This window comes from Kwoniella dendrophila, chromosome 5, assembly GCF_036810415.1.
Source record: "Kwoniella dendrophila CBS 6074 chromosome 5, complete sequence".
Taxonomy (NCBI): domain Eukaryota; kingdom Fungi; phylum Basidiomycota; class Tremellomycetes; order Tremellales; family Cryptococcaceae; genus Kwoniella; species Kwoniella dendrophila.
Window position 1 is genome coordinate 1,669,560 of NC_089480.1, and position 14,679 is coordinate 1,684,238.

The 14,679-nt window shown below is 35.3% G+C and overlaps 6 protein-coding genes across 6 annotated transcripts; 4 read left to right on the plus strand and 2 right to left on the minus strand.

Annotated features, from left to right (window-relative positions):
- Nucleotides 1–293: 293 nt before the first annotated feature.
- Nucleotides 294–2,273, plus strand: L201_004450 (uncharacterized protein; the record flags this gene model as incomplete). The annotated part of the gene is made up of 7 exons (XM_066220192.1): nucleotides 294–318; nucleotides 534–619; nucleotides 693–710; nucleotides 853–930; nucleotides 999–1,379; nucleotides 1,459–1,659; nucleotides 1,812–2,273. The coding sequence occupies 7 exons, from the start codon at nucleotides 294–296 to the stop codon at nucleotides 2,271–2,273; spliced, it is 1,251 nt and encodes a 416-aa protein (XP_066076289.1).
- Nucleotides 2,274–2,707: 434 nt separating this feature from the next.
- On the minus strand, nucleotides 2,708–3,899 carry L201_004451 (uncharacterized protein; the record flags this gene model as incomplete). Its single annotated transcript, XM_066220193.1, has 3 exons — nucleotides 2,708–3,119; nucleotides 3,233–3,624; nucleotides 3,705–3,899. 3 exons carry the CDS (start codon nucleotides 3,897–3,899, stop codon nucleotides 2,708–2,710), a joined length of 999 nt encoding a protein of 332 aa, XP_066076290.1.
- Nucleotides 3,900–4,269: 370 nt separating this feature from the next.
- Nucleotides 4,270–7,200, plus strand: L201_004452 (T-complex protein 1 subunit epsilon; the record flags this gene model as incomplete). The annotated part of the gene is made up of 15 exons (XM_066220194.1): nucleotides 4,270–4,320; nucleotides 4,434–4,459; nucleotides 4,538–4,583; nucleotides 4,647–4,671; nucleotides 4,745–4,780; nucleotides 4,883–5,047; nucleotides 5,137–5,267; nucleotides 5,345–5,412; nucleotides 5,490–5,831; nucleotides 6,005–6,125; nucleotides 6,194–6,379; nucleotides 6,442–6,579; nucleotides 6,643–6,823; nucleotides 6,925–7,029; nucleotides 7,175–7,200. 15 exons carry the CDS (start codon nucleotides 4,270–4,272, stop codon nucleotides 7,198–7,200), a joined length of 1,647 nt encoding a protein of 548 aa, XP_066076291.1.
- An 839-nt stretch (nucleotides 7,201–8,039) lies between these two features.
- L201_004453 (uncharacterized protein) lies at nucleotides 8,040–9,578 on the plus strand (the record flags this gene model as incomplete). The annotated part of the gene is made up of 6 exons (XM_066220195.1): nucleotides 8,040–8,186; nucleotides 8,298–8,518; nucleotides 8,668–8,752; nucleotides 8,827–8,900; nucleotides 8,966–9,032; nucleotides 9,123–9,578. 6 exons carry the CDS (start codon nucleotides 8,040–8,042, stop codon nucleotides 9,576–9,578), a joined length of 1,050 nt encoding a protein of 349 aa, XP_066076292.1.
- A 703-nt stretch (nucleotides 9,579–10,281) lies between these two features.
- Nucleotides 10,282–11,714, minus strand: L201_004454 (prohibitin-2; the record flags this gene model as incomplete). Its single annotated transcript, XM_066220196.1, has 6 exons — nucleotides 10,282–10,325; nucleotides 10,418–10,902; nucleotides 11,050–11,105; nucleotides 11,174–11,263; nucleotides 11,346–11,428; nucleotides 11,510–11,714. The coding sequence occupies 6 exons, from the start codon at nucleotides 11,712–11,714 to the stop codon at nucleotides 10,282–10,284; spliced, it is 963 nt and encodes a 320-aa protein (XP_066076293.1).
- Nucleotides 11,715–12,139: 425 nt separating this feature from the next.
- L201_004455 (methionine-tRNA ligase) lies at nucleotides 12,140–14,586 on the plus strand (the record flags this gene model as incomplete). Its single annotated transcript, XM_066220197.1, has 8 exons — nucleotides 12,140–12,365; nucleotides 12,431–12,624; nucleotides 12,701–12,787; nucleotides 12,886–13,114; nucleotides 13,221–13,458; nucleotides 13,545–13,759; nucleotides 13,831–14,084; nucleotides 14,257–14,586. The coding sequence occupies 8 exons, from the start codon at nucleotides 12,140–12,142 to the stop codon at nucleotides 14,584–14,586; spliced, it is 1,773 nt and encodes a 590-aa protein (XP_066076294.1).
- Nucleotides 14,587–14,679: the final 93 nt, after the last annotated feature.

The following is a 14,679-nucleotide window of genomic DNA, read 5'->3' on the forward strand; positions in this document are numbered from 1 at the left end:
AAAGAGAACAACAAATCTCTATCAAGGATATATGAGATATGAGGGTGTATATCTAGGAATGACGAGGGTGGGTAGTTTGATAACACTGAGATGCAGCGTGGTAATTAGCGGAATCATGTTAATATGGTTTATATCCGTACATGACAGAAATATTCGAAATACCGGTAATTTGGGGATCAGACCGGTATATTTATTCATGGCACCCATTTAAAGATGGGTTCATATCGAAAACCGAAACAAGACCTTTAAGCCGATATTATCACGTGATAAATTTCAATTATTTCAGAACATGCATGAATAACATGACACTCGTCAAATGTTAGTAGGAGAGGATGACATGAGGAGGAGAAGAACGATAGCGATGACGACAATGCTGATGTTGAATAGAATAGAGGAGGGCAAGTGAAAACTGAAACAGAAGATTTATAAAGATCAACATAATCTGGACAATCGAAAAGTAGGTGATTGAGCAAATCCTTGGCTTTGGCTTTGACTCTGGCTTTGTTTTTGGGCTAATCACTTGTCAATTCCAGTGGTATACGATACGACGTATTATGACCTCCTTGAGGTATCGGTAGATGCTTCTGATGCTGAGATCAAGAAAGCATACAAGAAGAAGGTGAGTAGTAATTCAATAATGCTACATGTAGCATCGAAGCATTGCTTACTGACAATGACGTTTTGGCAAACAGGCAATGCAACATCATCCTGTAAGAAGCGCATCTCAAATAATGCAAGAGTAATTGCTGACCGGAGTACTGTATGTTGTATCGACTGTGTAGGACAAAGTGAGCTCACGTGCATAAGTATCTACGTACAATTTCAACAGCTGACGAACAGATTGATCTATAGAACCCGGATAATCCTCAAGCACACGAAACATTCCAAAAGATAGGACAGGCGTATGAGACTTTATCGAATCCTAATGATGTAAGTCATTCACTTATTTAGATCTTATATGAGAAGATTGCTGATACAGAATTCATTCTGTATCTCAGAGAGCATCTTACGACTCTCATGGACCTGACGGACCACCTAGGGGAGGAGGAATGGGTGGAGGGGGAATGGATATGGATGATTTATTCGAACAGATGTTTGGTGGTGGATTTGGTGGTATTGGTGGTGGATTTGAATTTGAAATGGGTGGTGGTGGTGGTGGTGGTGGTGGGCCTTCAAGAAGAAAACCAACAAAAGGTAAAGATACAATAATAGCGTATGATATAAGTTTAGAAGATGTATATAAAGGTAAAAAAGTTATAATGAATTTAGAAAGAGATAGGATTTGTCAAGGATGTAAAGGTTCTGGTGCAAGATCAGGTGTTCAACCTAAAGAATGTGGTAATTGTGAAGGTAAAGGTACGATACTTACTGATAGACATGTAAGTTTATATTGATTTTTAATTCAATGTTTTTAAATGAGATATAAAACTAATAATATACTTTGATATAATACAATAGATCGCACCTGGTTTCTTAGGTAAAGTTAAATCACCTTGTCCATCATGTAATGGTCAAGGTAAAAAAATAAGAGAAAAAGAAAAATGTAAAAAATGTAAAGGATTAAAAGTTACAAAAGAAAAGAAAAGAATAGAATTTATGATTGATCCGGGTACAGAAGATGGTGAAAGAATTGCATTGAGAGGTGAAGGTGATGAAGAGGTGAGTTGGAGTTTATTGATGCTGATGCATGTTGTCCAGGAATATTTGAAAAATAGAATTTAAAAAAGGAGAATTGAAATAAATGCTTAGAATAGACTTAGGTTAATGGATGGATGTATGCTGATTTGATTCATTTGAATGAAAATATGTAGCCCGATATACCAGCAGGAGATATAATATTCTTAATAAGACATTTACCACATCCATCATTTAAACCACAACCACATTCTCCTGGATCTTTATCTATTTTAATATCAATAAGATTAAGTGAAAGTTTATTAGGATTTTCAAGAATTTTATTTATACATTTAGATGGTAGAGGTATAAAAATTGAATCAAAAAAAGGTGAAAGAATTATAAAACCAAATTCAATTTATATAATTAAAAATGAAGGTTTACCAATTAGAGGTACATCAAGAAAAGGTGATATTTATATTAAATTTGATGTTGAATTTCCTAATGAAGATTGGGCAAAATCTTTAGCTTTACAAGATGAGTTGAATAGTAGTAGTAGTAGTGAAAATACAAAGATTGAATTACCAGGTAAAAAACCTGATTTAAAAATTGATGGCCAAGTCGTAGTCAGACAATTATCATTGAAACCTATCAATTAGGTTCTAAAGTAGTAAAAATTTCATTGAAAACTTTCACACATTGTACTGTACATGGAAAATTCAATTAATCGACAAGATTTACTTTGAATTTCATATAGACTCTTTAAAGGTATATCCACACTTCTGCGAACTACTCCAGAAATCAACTCAACATTTTGGAACAATAGGATTTATGGTGTAAGGGGGTATTTTATCATTCTGTAGCATTAGTCATATTTATCAATCTCATATACACATATTCACCATTCATTGAACAGAAACATAGCGCATTCTTCACATGATCATTCACACATAATGCATATATATATACATATATATATATATATATCAATATGACTATATGGTACACGTATAATGGCTGATGACTAACTGGTTGATCAGTTCCCATAAGCTGGGGTGATGAATTTGTTATGTCAGACATATATGATTCAGTTTTACCCTTTCTTCTTTACTGCTTCGTTTGATGTAACTTTGCGTTTTTTACCTATTCTATCTTTATCTTGTTCATTATCCGAACTTCTCTTGGTACCTCCTCCTGTAGAATTGAGTTTCGTTGAAACCTCTGGTGCATTATTAACTGTTGTATTCGATTTATCCTTTCGAGTTTCTGCATTAACGATAGATTTCAATTTTTTTTTATTGTTGTCAACCTCCATTCCATCTTCGACTTCCGCATTCTCTTGTTCATCTTGATCCAGATTCAATTTACTTTTACCTCCTTTCATACATCTAGTTTTCTTTTTAACCAAGATATATTGTTCAGTTACATTTCTCTTATTCAATATATCATCTAATGGTTTAGTAGATAATGTTATTGTTAAATATGGATGATGTATCATTTTTGGTCTATAACACAAAGTGGTGGGATTGGAAGGTATACATAAGCCGAAATCCTCAGAGTACGGAGTTTGAACAGAAAATAGGAAATATTGCGTATAGTGGGATACTGGAATACTTACTTTGTTTTCCCACCTAAAACCCTTTCCAAACTATTTTCTTCTATCAAACTACCATTTTTCTCATTTACAGCAGGAGGATTGTAAAGATTAGTTTCAGTATATTGCCAAATACCTTTACTCATTCTAATTTTTATATTTTTTTCCTTGTTATTCCTGTTCCTATTACTTTGTAATAACGATGCGGAACGTAATTCAGATAAATAAGTTCTTTTGATAATTTCAACTGCAGATATCAATCTTGGTATTGTAGTTGTACATTGTAAGAATGTTGTCGAGTATTTGTTGTTATTATTGGTAGATTTCGATGGTCCAGCTTCTGCATTTATATTGTCATTTGCAGATGTGTTAGTAGGTGATAAAGTATGTAAAACTAATGGTGTATGTGGATTATCCTATTCATATTTGTCGTAAATATGTCAGTATAGCAAATTCCATTCATTTATAAACCATGATGTAAACAATCGATACTTACATGTAAAAATCTTACAGCAAATTCAACATAAGATGAGATTGATCCACCTGAAGTCACTCTCATTCTATACGGTTCATTTGGGTTAAATCCTTTGGGTTTCGCAGGTTCTATCCGGGATCCCGTTGTGTTATTCTTATTATTCACCATTTCCTTCTCCTTCCCCTTCCCCTTCAGATTACTGGTAGCGCTAACCATTGTGTTTAGCTGGAATTGTGGCTTTATGTATGTCGAATACCTTGCGTTTGAATGAACTCAAACAATATACATTGATATGCATCAACATAATTTCCAGTCATTTATTTTTGTTGATCCACCTCCACCTTTTGTTATCCTCCTCAGCTAACCTCGTTGTAAGCTCGCCTAAATCTCAAAACTATCCTGGCTTGGTGTGCCTAAGTCACGGTCAAAGCGCGTGGTCACTCGTAGAAGATAATCGTGCATTTCTACATTATATTTCTTAATTTCCAAAATATTACTTCGCGTTCTATGGGATACAAAATAGATAGACTCGAATAGTTATTTCTTGTTATTATAATATCTACCTAAATACACAAAGAAATTCAAAATGTCTGTAGGTCAAATAGATCCTGGACAAGCTGTTTACGCTCAAGATGAGGTATGTTACACTTTATTCAATGACCTCTTTTAATGGGTTCAAATGTCCCAGTTTTTAGCTGATTAATGTTGAAATGCTGATTCTAATTGACTCTGACATCAAAACGAATATAGAATGGTAGACCTTTCATCATTGTTCGGTAGGCTTAACTCATTTTCCTTTCAACTGCTTATGCTCTGGGACAATTCAGCTGATCATCATACTTTGTTCATCTTAGTGAACAAGGAAAGAAAGTTAGAACACATGGATTAGAAGCTATAAGAGTGAGCTAGATGGGCAATTGCGTTTCGTAAAGCACTAGCTGACTTATCACTATTGTATTGTAGAGTCATATCCTTGCTGCTCGAGCTGGTCAGTGATTCAACGTGATAGATGAACATAGATATCATCGTCGAAATACTGATATTTGGTACTGTCTATTTAGTTACTAATATTATCAAATCATCACTTGGACCAAGAGGTAAGGCTGAGTTTTCACTTCTATAGCGAAGATAAGACTATACAGACTATTTCAGGCAATACATAGAATGAAATTCTGACTCTTATCCCATTATATATACAGGTCTCGATAAAATCCTTATTTCACCTGATGGAGATATAACAGTAACAAATGATGGTGCAACGATCTTAGGTCAAATGGAAGTTGAACATCAAATTGCAAAATTATTAGTTGAAGTTTCAAAATCACAAGATGATGAAATTGGTGATGGTACAACTGGTGTTGTAGGTGAGTTGAATGATTCAGTTCTTTTTATATTTTGTTGGAATGTTTAATATGAGATGGCTTATATATACCAACGAATTTCGTTTTTCTAGTTCTCGCTGGGGCTTTACTTTCATCTGCTTTAGATTTATTAGATAGAGGTATTCATCCTATAAGAATTGCGGATGGTTACGAAAAAGCTTGTGAAGTTGCTATACAAGAATTAGATAGAGTAGCTGATAAAGTGAGTGATGGTCAAATATTGGACTTGTAATATGGTTCTGAAAAAAAGGGCATCGCTAACTTTCAATCATTTTTCAGATCGAATTCAGTAAAGAAGATACAACAAATTTACTTAAAACTGCTAAAACAAGTTTAGGAAGTAAAATGTGGGTGTTTCTCTATGTAATCAGTCTACCTGTAAAAATGATCTTAGCTAATCATTGTATTCCGCAACATTATCTAGCGTCTCAATAGCACATGATAAATTCGCTAATATAGCTGTAGATGCAGTATTATCAGTAGCAGATTTAGTTAGACGTGATGTTGATTTTGAATTAATTAAAGTTGATGGTAAAGTTGGTGGTAGTTTAGAAGACACATCATTAGTTAAAGGTGTTGTTGTTGATAAAGATATGTCACATCCACAAATGCCATCAATAGTTAAAGATGCTAAAATAGCTATATTAACTTGTCCATTTGAACCACCAAGACCAAAAACTAAACACAAGTTGGATATTGAATCTGTTGAAGAATATAAAAAATTAAGAGAATATGAAAAAGAAAAATTCTTAGATATGATTAAAATGTAAGTTTGCTATCTTCATTCTACTCGTATTTTCTTGTATATGTGGAAATGGTTTGAGGAATATTGCAAGGTAGAGACCGGAAAGAAGCACAAACTACGTGGGAGCAAGGCGGGTAGAAGGGGGAAAGCATACAACCTATTTACAGCGCTGATTTATCTCGATACTCTTACAGGGTAAAAGATACAGGTGCAAACCTTGTCATTTGTCAATGGGGTTTCGATGACGAAGCAAATCATTTGCTCATGCAAAACGAGTTGCCGGCTGTAAGATGGGTTGGTGGACCAGAAATCGAGGTGAGTGGTCTTTATCGAAGAGTCAATCTTGGAGTTCTCAAAACTCATTTCATGTGTTTTTCTTATAGCTCATTGCCATCGCTACCAATGGACGAATTGTACCTCGGTTCGAAGATCTTTCTGCTGATAAGCTTGGTCGAGCTGGTCTCGTTCGGGAACTTACATTCGGTACTACAAGAGATAAAATGTTGGTGATTGAAGAATGTGCAAATACAAGAGCTGTTACCGTTTTCGTCAGAGGAAGTAACAAGATGGTGAGTTTTAGTATTCTCTCGGCTACTGACAATATCAGGCTGACTGGGATTGTAATCCTTAGATCATTGATGAAGCAAAACGAGCATTACATGATGCTATTTGTGTAGTTCGAAATCTTGTTAAAGACAACCGAGTAGTATATGGAGGTGGAGCAGCAGAAATTTGTGCTTCTATCGCTGTATCCAAGAAAGCCGATGAGGTGAGTGTATTATGATGCCTTTGCATATTTGATTTGGCTAACATACCGATTTATACTCTACAGATCCCCTCAATCGAACAATACGCCATGCGAGCATTCTCAAAAGCCCTTGATGCTATTCCACTTGCTTTAGCTGAAAATTCTGGTCTCTCACCTATTGATACTTTGGCAGATGTGAAATCTAGACAAGTCACAGAAGGTAACCCTAGATTAGGTATTGATTGTCTTGGTAAAGGCGAAAATGGTGAGTTAGCGAGATTCCCCTCACAGTTGCATTTCTTCTCTTCTTTCGTCTTAATACACTGGTCATCTTATATACTGTGCTAATGTCATCCTTTCTCACAGATATGAAAACACAACATGTATACGATCCATTGATCTCTAAACGACAACAATTCTTATTAGCTACTCAAGTAGTAAGAATGATTTTGAGGGTAGATGATGTGATAGGTGAGTTTCTCTTTTATGGGTCTCCACAAGTGGGAATATCTGTTCCCCTCTTTATTATATATTCTCCTAAGATGTCAGGCTGTAAATTGTTCGTTTAACGATGTTTGAATAGCTGCTAATGACGTTTCTTGATAAATTATTCTAGATGCATCCGCATTTAAGGATGAGTAAATTTAAGGTTAGTGTAGGGTAAAATATTGAGGGGAAGGTAGGGGTATGAAGGGCATCGCAGTATCTCAAAAGTTGCAATGAAGTCATGTCATATATATACATACACAACAGAACAAAGCATGCATAGGACTCTCTTGTAAAAGATATCGCAAAGGCCTTTGATATATTATCATCTCGTTTACAACACTCTGTAAAAGATGAAAATTCCTAAGCTAAAACCCAAGAAATACATCATAACGGGGTAATGATTCAGGATCCGATTTATGCCGATTTAAGACTAAATTGAAATGGTGAGATAGCTGATAAGGGATATTGCGGACTACCGCGGTATGCGATATACGGTTGAACGGTTGGAACGGTTTATCGGTCAACGGGCCGGGATCAGAGGATATAGTGGTAGGGCACAACAAAGGGTAAACCCAAAGGATATCCTGAGATAGGCATTTAAAGTGACGTACGGTTATGTCCACCACAACAATGGAATATATTATTGATCGGTCCGTTCCACCAAAGGTATCAGACGTATATGCGGTAGTAGTAGTAGATGTATAGATGTATAGATTGCGAATCATTTACTACTAGGTGCTATGCCATAGCTATGGATGGATCTTTTTCCGCTTTATATTTCACTCTTTTCCGTTGAAATTTCTTTAATCTTCTTTCCTTTCTTTTTTTCTTTCAATCTTTTTCTCTCTCAGACAGACAATCAATTACAAGCTTACAACTAATAACGGAATCAAGAATCCATATTATCTTGATCATATCAATTTTAGTACAAAAACCTTTACCCTTTTACATCTTCAACCAAAACAAAACCCAAACAGAAACATTTATACAAAATGGCTGCTCCTCAAGCTACACTCGGTGCTGATTTAGAACCACCCACAACTGATTTAATCACTTTGACTAGACATATTTTATCAAGACAAAGAGCTTTAGGTGAAGAAGCTTCAGGTGATTTAACAATGTTGTTAATTGCTATCCAAGTGAGTTTTTTCGTCGTTGCAAATGATTATATCTGCTTTGCTTCGATAAAAAGAAGGAAAATATTGTGAATATCAGAAGCTGATAAGCCAAATATTTCAAAAAAATCATAGGTAACATCAAAATATATCGCTTCTAATGTAAGAAAAGCAAGATTAATTAATTTAGTAGGTTTAGCAGGTGCATCAAATGTACAAGGTGAAGATCAAAAAAAATTAGATGTTTTATCAAATGATATCATGGTAAATGCTTTACAAGCTTCAGGAAAATGTTCTGTAATGGTTTCTGAAGAAGTTGATGAAGCTATTATCGTCGGTGGATCAAAAGGTACTTAGTAAGTTTTGCGTTTCTTCCGTGTCTATACTATACGGACAATGGACAAATTGAGGCTATACCAGCTTCCCATTTGGTGCTCCCGGAAAAGACAAATAATGAAAGGTTTTCTTTGTACTGATCGATCATGGTTTTTCTCTACTCTTACAGCGCCGTTGTATTTGATCCTCTTGATGGTTCATCAAATATCGATGCAGGTGTAAACGTCGGTACCATCTTCGGTATCTACAAAGTTGTAAGTTGTTATTTCTGCTCCAGCTGCATTTCCCTGGCCGAACAACACCGCTAATTACTTATACGTAACAACAGGCCGACCCATCGAAAGCCTCAGTTGCCGATGTGTTGAAACCAGGTAAAAACTTGGTGGCCGCTGGTTACACCATGTAAGTGCATTATAGTATCTCAGCAGCGAATGATACTGGACGCGTTGACTAATCCCGATTTATAGGTACGGTTCATCATGTAATCTGGTTCTTTCTACCGGTCAAGGTGTCGATGGTTTCACTCTTGATGAGGTGAGTTGTAACTTTCAATATAGGATTCTTATGTTCCTCGATATCGATATCTTCGCAAAACCTGAAGACTGATATTTTATCCGATCATAGGCCTTAGGAGAATTCATCTTAACCCATCCAGACATTAAAATCCCATCAAGAGGTAAAATCTATTCATTCAACGAAGGAAACTCTTTACATTTCTACGAACCAACAAACAAATACCTTGAAAGTATCAAATACCCAGCTAATGGTAAACCATATTCTGCAAGATATATCGGTTCAATGGTTGCTGATGTACATAGAACATTACTTTATGGTGGTATTTTCGGTTATCCTGATGATAAAAAGAGTAAAGATGGTAAATTGAGAATGTTATATGAAGCATTCCCAATGTCATTCTTAACTGAACAAGCAGGTGGTTTAGCTACAACAGGTACACAAAGAATTTTAGATGTTGAACCTAAAAATATACATGGTAGATGTCCTGTATTCTTAGGTTCAAAGGAAGATGTTGAAGATTTAAAGAAATTCTATGATGCTTGGGATGGTGAAAAGAGATGGTAAATATGAGTTTATCAGTATAATGGCTATTTTGTCCCAGTCGAGCTAGAAGAAAGAAGAAGAAGAAGAAGTAAAAGTCTATTTTTGTAGTAGTTAGCATCGTACCTAGTAACTTGAACTTGAAATTGATTGATATTTTTGGTTGTTTTGTGATTGTCAAAATGCATTTTTATCATGTTTCTTGCAATTGTTTCATACCGTGTAATGACATTTACCTCTAAGGGGCTTTAGCTGAACTAAGACATGAATAACATATGGTTAGCAATCTCCTTTGCATTAAGACGATCCATCAGGGTAGGTGTTGTGATTGACAGATATCGACTGAGGCGTGAAGTATATTGCTGAATGTTGCACAACATCCAGCGAAAGAATCAGTGGAATGGAATGAGTGAATCGGAAATTTAACATGATAATAACAATATTGCTGCAGATATTCATCATGGTTGATGCCACAGCACATAGATCAGGTTCAATTGATTTTCTTGACTATTCGACCACCTAGCAAAACGATATTAGGATGAGAGAGTCGAATCCAATTAAATCCACAACTTCACTGGTCAAAAAGCACCCCATAACAGCTCAATTGATAGATCAAAACGAATGATGCAGTGTGTGATTTTATGCTGAGATGTTTACTGCATGTCATTCAACTATGAAATCAATTATATCCATATCGAGAACCCCTTTTTATCTTTGCTTTATATGTTTATTTCTTTTGAGAAGAAGAGTTGATTACATCTTCATCGGCAACTATAAGTGAAAGTAAGATTGAATCATCAGTTCAGTCTGTTCCAAGAATATTTGGATTATTCTTGATTGCAACATGGAAATACAAAACTCACCATTTAACAATAAACTCTTTGCATCTAACATAACTTTATTACCTGATTGAGCCAAAGTACCTGCAATTTCTCTTGCAGCTTCTAATCTTCTTAATTGTAAGAAACCTTTATTTGTTCTAACGGCCTCACCAATTAATTCAGCTGATCTAGCTTCACCTTGAGCTCTAACTATAATTGATTGTTTTTCTTGAATAGCTTGATCAACCAAGAAAGCAGCTCTTTGTGCAATTTGTTGTGCGACTTGTTTTGCTTCAACAGCATGTGTAAATTCAGGTGAAAATGCTACATGTGTAATTGAAACATCATCTAAAATTAAATTAAATCTTCTTGCTCTTCTAGTTAAATTTTCTCTAACTAATCTTGAAACCATTTCTCTTTGTGTAATTAATTGTGATGCGTTAAATTGTGCAACAACTGATTTTAAAACTTCATTAACAATTGATGGTAATACCCTTTCATCATAATCTGTACCGAGTTCTCGATAGCTAAGAAAAGAGAAAATATAATGGCAAAAAGGTTTAAGATTAGTATACATCTCTTAGTGAATATATAGCATGGCTATATAGACAAAGCTATCATCCGTGGAAAGATGAAGATTGTTAGGTGGCAAGATGATTAATTTGATAACTTACATCGTTGGAAGATCAGTTTGCGATGGTCTTGACAATACTCTACAAGTGATATTTACCTATATCACATATTTCAACACATTCCGTCAGTCGATCGGTCAAGAACAGTGATGATGATATCACTAACCATTTGTAAATCTTTAGTACCAGTCAATGAAGCGATATTTCTTGGCTTAGCTCTAACATCGTAAATGATAGGTGTTTCAAGCCATGGTAGCTATATCAAACCGATTTTATTCCTGTCAGCTTTGCCGCCATGTCGTTGGGAAAATAGACACCGATTGAAAAGCTAAACATACCACTAAGTGTGTACCTTCAGGATAGATATCAGGTCTGATACCTTGAATTCTTGAGTATTTGATTGCTCGATGACCACCATCAACTATTTATTGGCATCATGAGTTTGAGATCAGTTTCTTACATCTTCCAAAAGTCGAAGAAAAGGCTAAAATTTTTGACGTACCATTAAAAATACTATAATTCAAAGCGATACCACCAGCAACTAATAAACCAATTGCACCACCACCTGCAAATAAACCTTTTCCACCACCTGGGAATTGTCCACCACCACCTGATGAACCTCCTCTACCACCGCCGCTAGCTTGTAATCTAGCTCTATTCAATTGTTGTGCTAATTTAGCGAATGCTTCACCACCCGATCTATTCATTGTTGCTCTCGCTTTCTTGGGCTACTAATAAGTCAGTAAAGATGAGTTGTGTTGATGTGTATATAAGAATAAATAGATGGATGAGTTGAAGTAGTATTCCACAAAATGGGATCGATCGGGTTATACCTACTCTACAGTATATTTTATGGGATTCGTAACTGTACAAAGTTGTTCTATCTATCTCGGCGCGGCCACTATATCATACCACGTGGCAACAAATGTTGCTTAAAGCTTCACTTGAACCCTCCACTCTTGGCTTTCGAAATGTTCCGTGTAGCGTTAACAACAACAAATGAGATGCTATGATATTTCGATGTCGTTAGCATCTTGAATACAGCTCCAGACCACAAAAATAACTCATATTCAAATCCAGGAGGGGTACTCTGCGTCTATCCTGTACCTTGAAGAAATCTGACACAGACAGAATGCGACGGCACGTTCCCCGTTTACTATCCACTTGTCGACCTCGAACATTTCAACCCATCTTAGCTGTTCGACCTATACTCAATTCAAGCCGAACTCAATTTCAGTCCTACTCGACATCGCCAGAAGCCTCAACATCTCGTCTGCCATCTTTATTCACACCTCCTGGAGAACCTTCGTCATCTAAACCATTTTACGTTACAACACCCATTTTCTATGTTAATGCCTGTATGTCATCGAACAGCTAATAAAACGTTCAAGGAGATCAATTAGGCTAATAATAGCAATTTCAGCTCCTCATATCGGCCATTTACATTCTTTACTGCTAGCAGGTGTATTAGCTAGATTCTCGAGCTTGAGACATCCAGATAGGAAAGTTATATTTGCTACAGGAACTGATGAACACGGTATGAAAATTCAACAAGCTGCTAAAGCCAAAGGTATAGGTGAACAAGAATTTTGTGATGATGTGTCTGAAAGGTTCAGGGTGAGCTGAGATGTATCTTTTACTAAACATATTTTCTACAGGGGTTAACGTGCGGCCTTTTTTCTGTATGAATTAGGATTTAGCTAAATTAGCAAATGCATCAAATACTGATTTCATAAGGACAACGGAAGATAGACATTATAAAGCTGTTGAATATTTTTGGGTGAGTTGTGTAAGAGCAGAAGAAATTCGATTTCGAATTTTCGGACTTTTAGAAAATAATGTGACAGAGTTGACAATTTCTATCTCAACTCTATACAGAAAAAACTCGTTGCTAAAGGAGATATATATAAAGGAACACATTCAGGATGGTATTCGATATCGGATGAATCATTCTACGCAGCCTCACAAGTAACTAAAAGAGAACCTGATGGTGTAATGATAGCTATTGAAAGTGGGAATGAAGTGGTTTGGGAAGAAGAAACGAATTGGAAATTTAAATTATCTTCTTATAGAAATTGGTTGAAAGAATGGTTATCCAAACCTGAATGTAAGTCAATTATCAAGTCGAATTGGAGCGTGAGGTATAGCTTTTTATATAGACACGAAGAATATGATTGACATAACAATTTTTCCCATTGTCCTTTGGTTTTTAGCTGTACATCCACCCTCCGTAAAACAACACTTAATATCTCAATTAGCCAATCTTGAAGATCTATCTGTATCTAGACCTAAATCAAGAGTGAAATGGGGTATACCTGTACCTTCTGATCCTGATCAATCAATCTACGTCTGGGTAGATGCTTTGATAAACTACTTGACTGTTGTTGGATATCCAAATGAGCAAAATGGATGGCCAGCGGATGTTCACGTAGTAGGAAAAGACATAACCAAGTGAGTAAAACCATTATCATCATTGTATATTGTATATATAAATTTTGGTCACTGGGGGACTTAATGCTTACATGCAATGTTGTTAGATTCCACGCAATTCATTGGCCGGCTTTATTAACTTCAGCTGATCTATCACCACCTAAAAGGGTAATAAGTCATGCACATTGGACAATGGGTAAATCGAAAATGTCAAAATCAAAAGGAAATGTAGTTGATCCAATTCAAGCAATGAGAGATTGGAGTGTTGATGGTGTGAGATGGTATTTAATGAGAGTTGGCGGAAGTTTGACCGATGATGCGGGTGAGTGGCCAAGAATATAGACTAATAGACAATGTATTGACTTTGAGTATAAACATTGTAATCGAAATTAGATTACGCGCCTGATCAAGTTGAAGTACATTATAGAATCTTAGCAGATCAATTTGGTAATTTACTATCACGTATATCAGGTACCAAAATGTTGAAAAAGGCTATCAGAGAATTAGATTTAAAATCATCTGAATCAAAAGATAAAGATGAAGAATTAGATAGTTTATTGACTAATTTGAAGGATGAATTTGAACTGAAAATGGAAAATTATAATATTAGTGGAGCTTGTAGTAGTGTTATGGATGTAATTTCAGCTGTAAGTTGTTGCTTTAATTTTTCTCTATTTCATCCTATCAATCATTTTTTTGGGATAAATCCCGTTCCTCCTATTGATATTAGTAGTTAACTAATAATACCCTAAAGTGACTGAAAAGAAAGAACCAAGTTAAAAATATGCTGATGCCCTCGCTCGTCCCCCCTTCCTACAGACAAACAAACTATTCACAAATTTAAAACCATGGTCTTCTGAAGATGGTACAAAAGCAATTATATATTCTTATCATACATTAAGAATTTCTTCTATATTATTAGAACCTATTATTCCTGAAAAATCAAAAGAATCTTTAGATAGATTAGGTGTACCTCTAAATCAAAGATCTTGGGAAAATGCTTCATGGCCACCTACAAAACAACAATTGAATAGTATATTTAGTACAAAAGAAATTGTAAATAAATTAAAAGAAGCAAGTAAATTATATACCAAAAAAGGACATTTGTTCCCTTTGCCTGAAAGAGGTAAATCAAATCTTGTACAGTAGTTGACATCAATTGAATTTGAAGAACTAGAAGATGACAATGATAGTATCAAATAGATGGAGTTCTGATACTTTGGATTGAAATGTATGAATCGA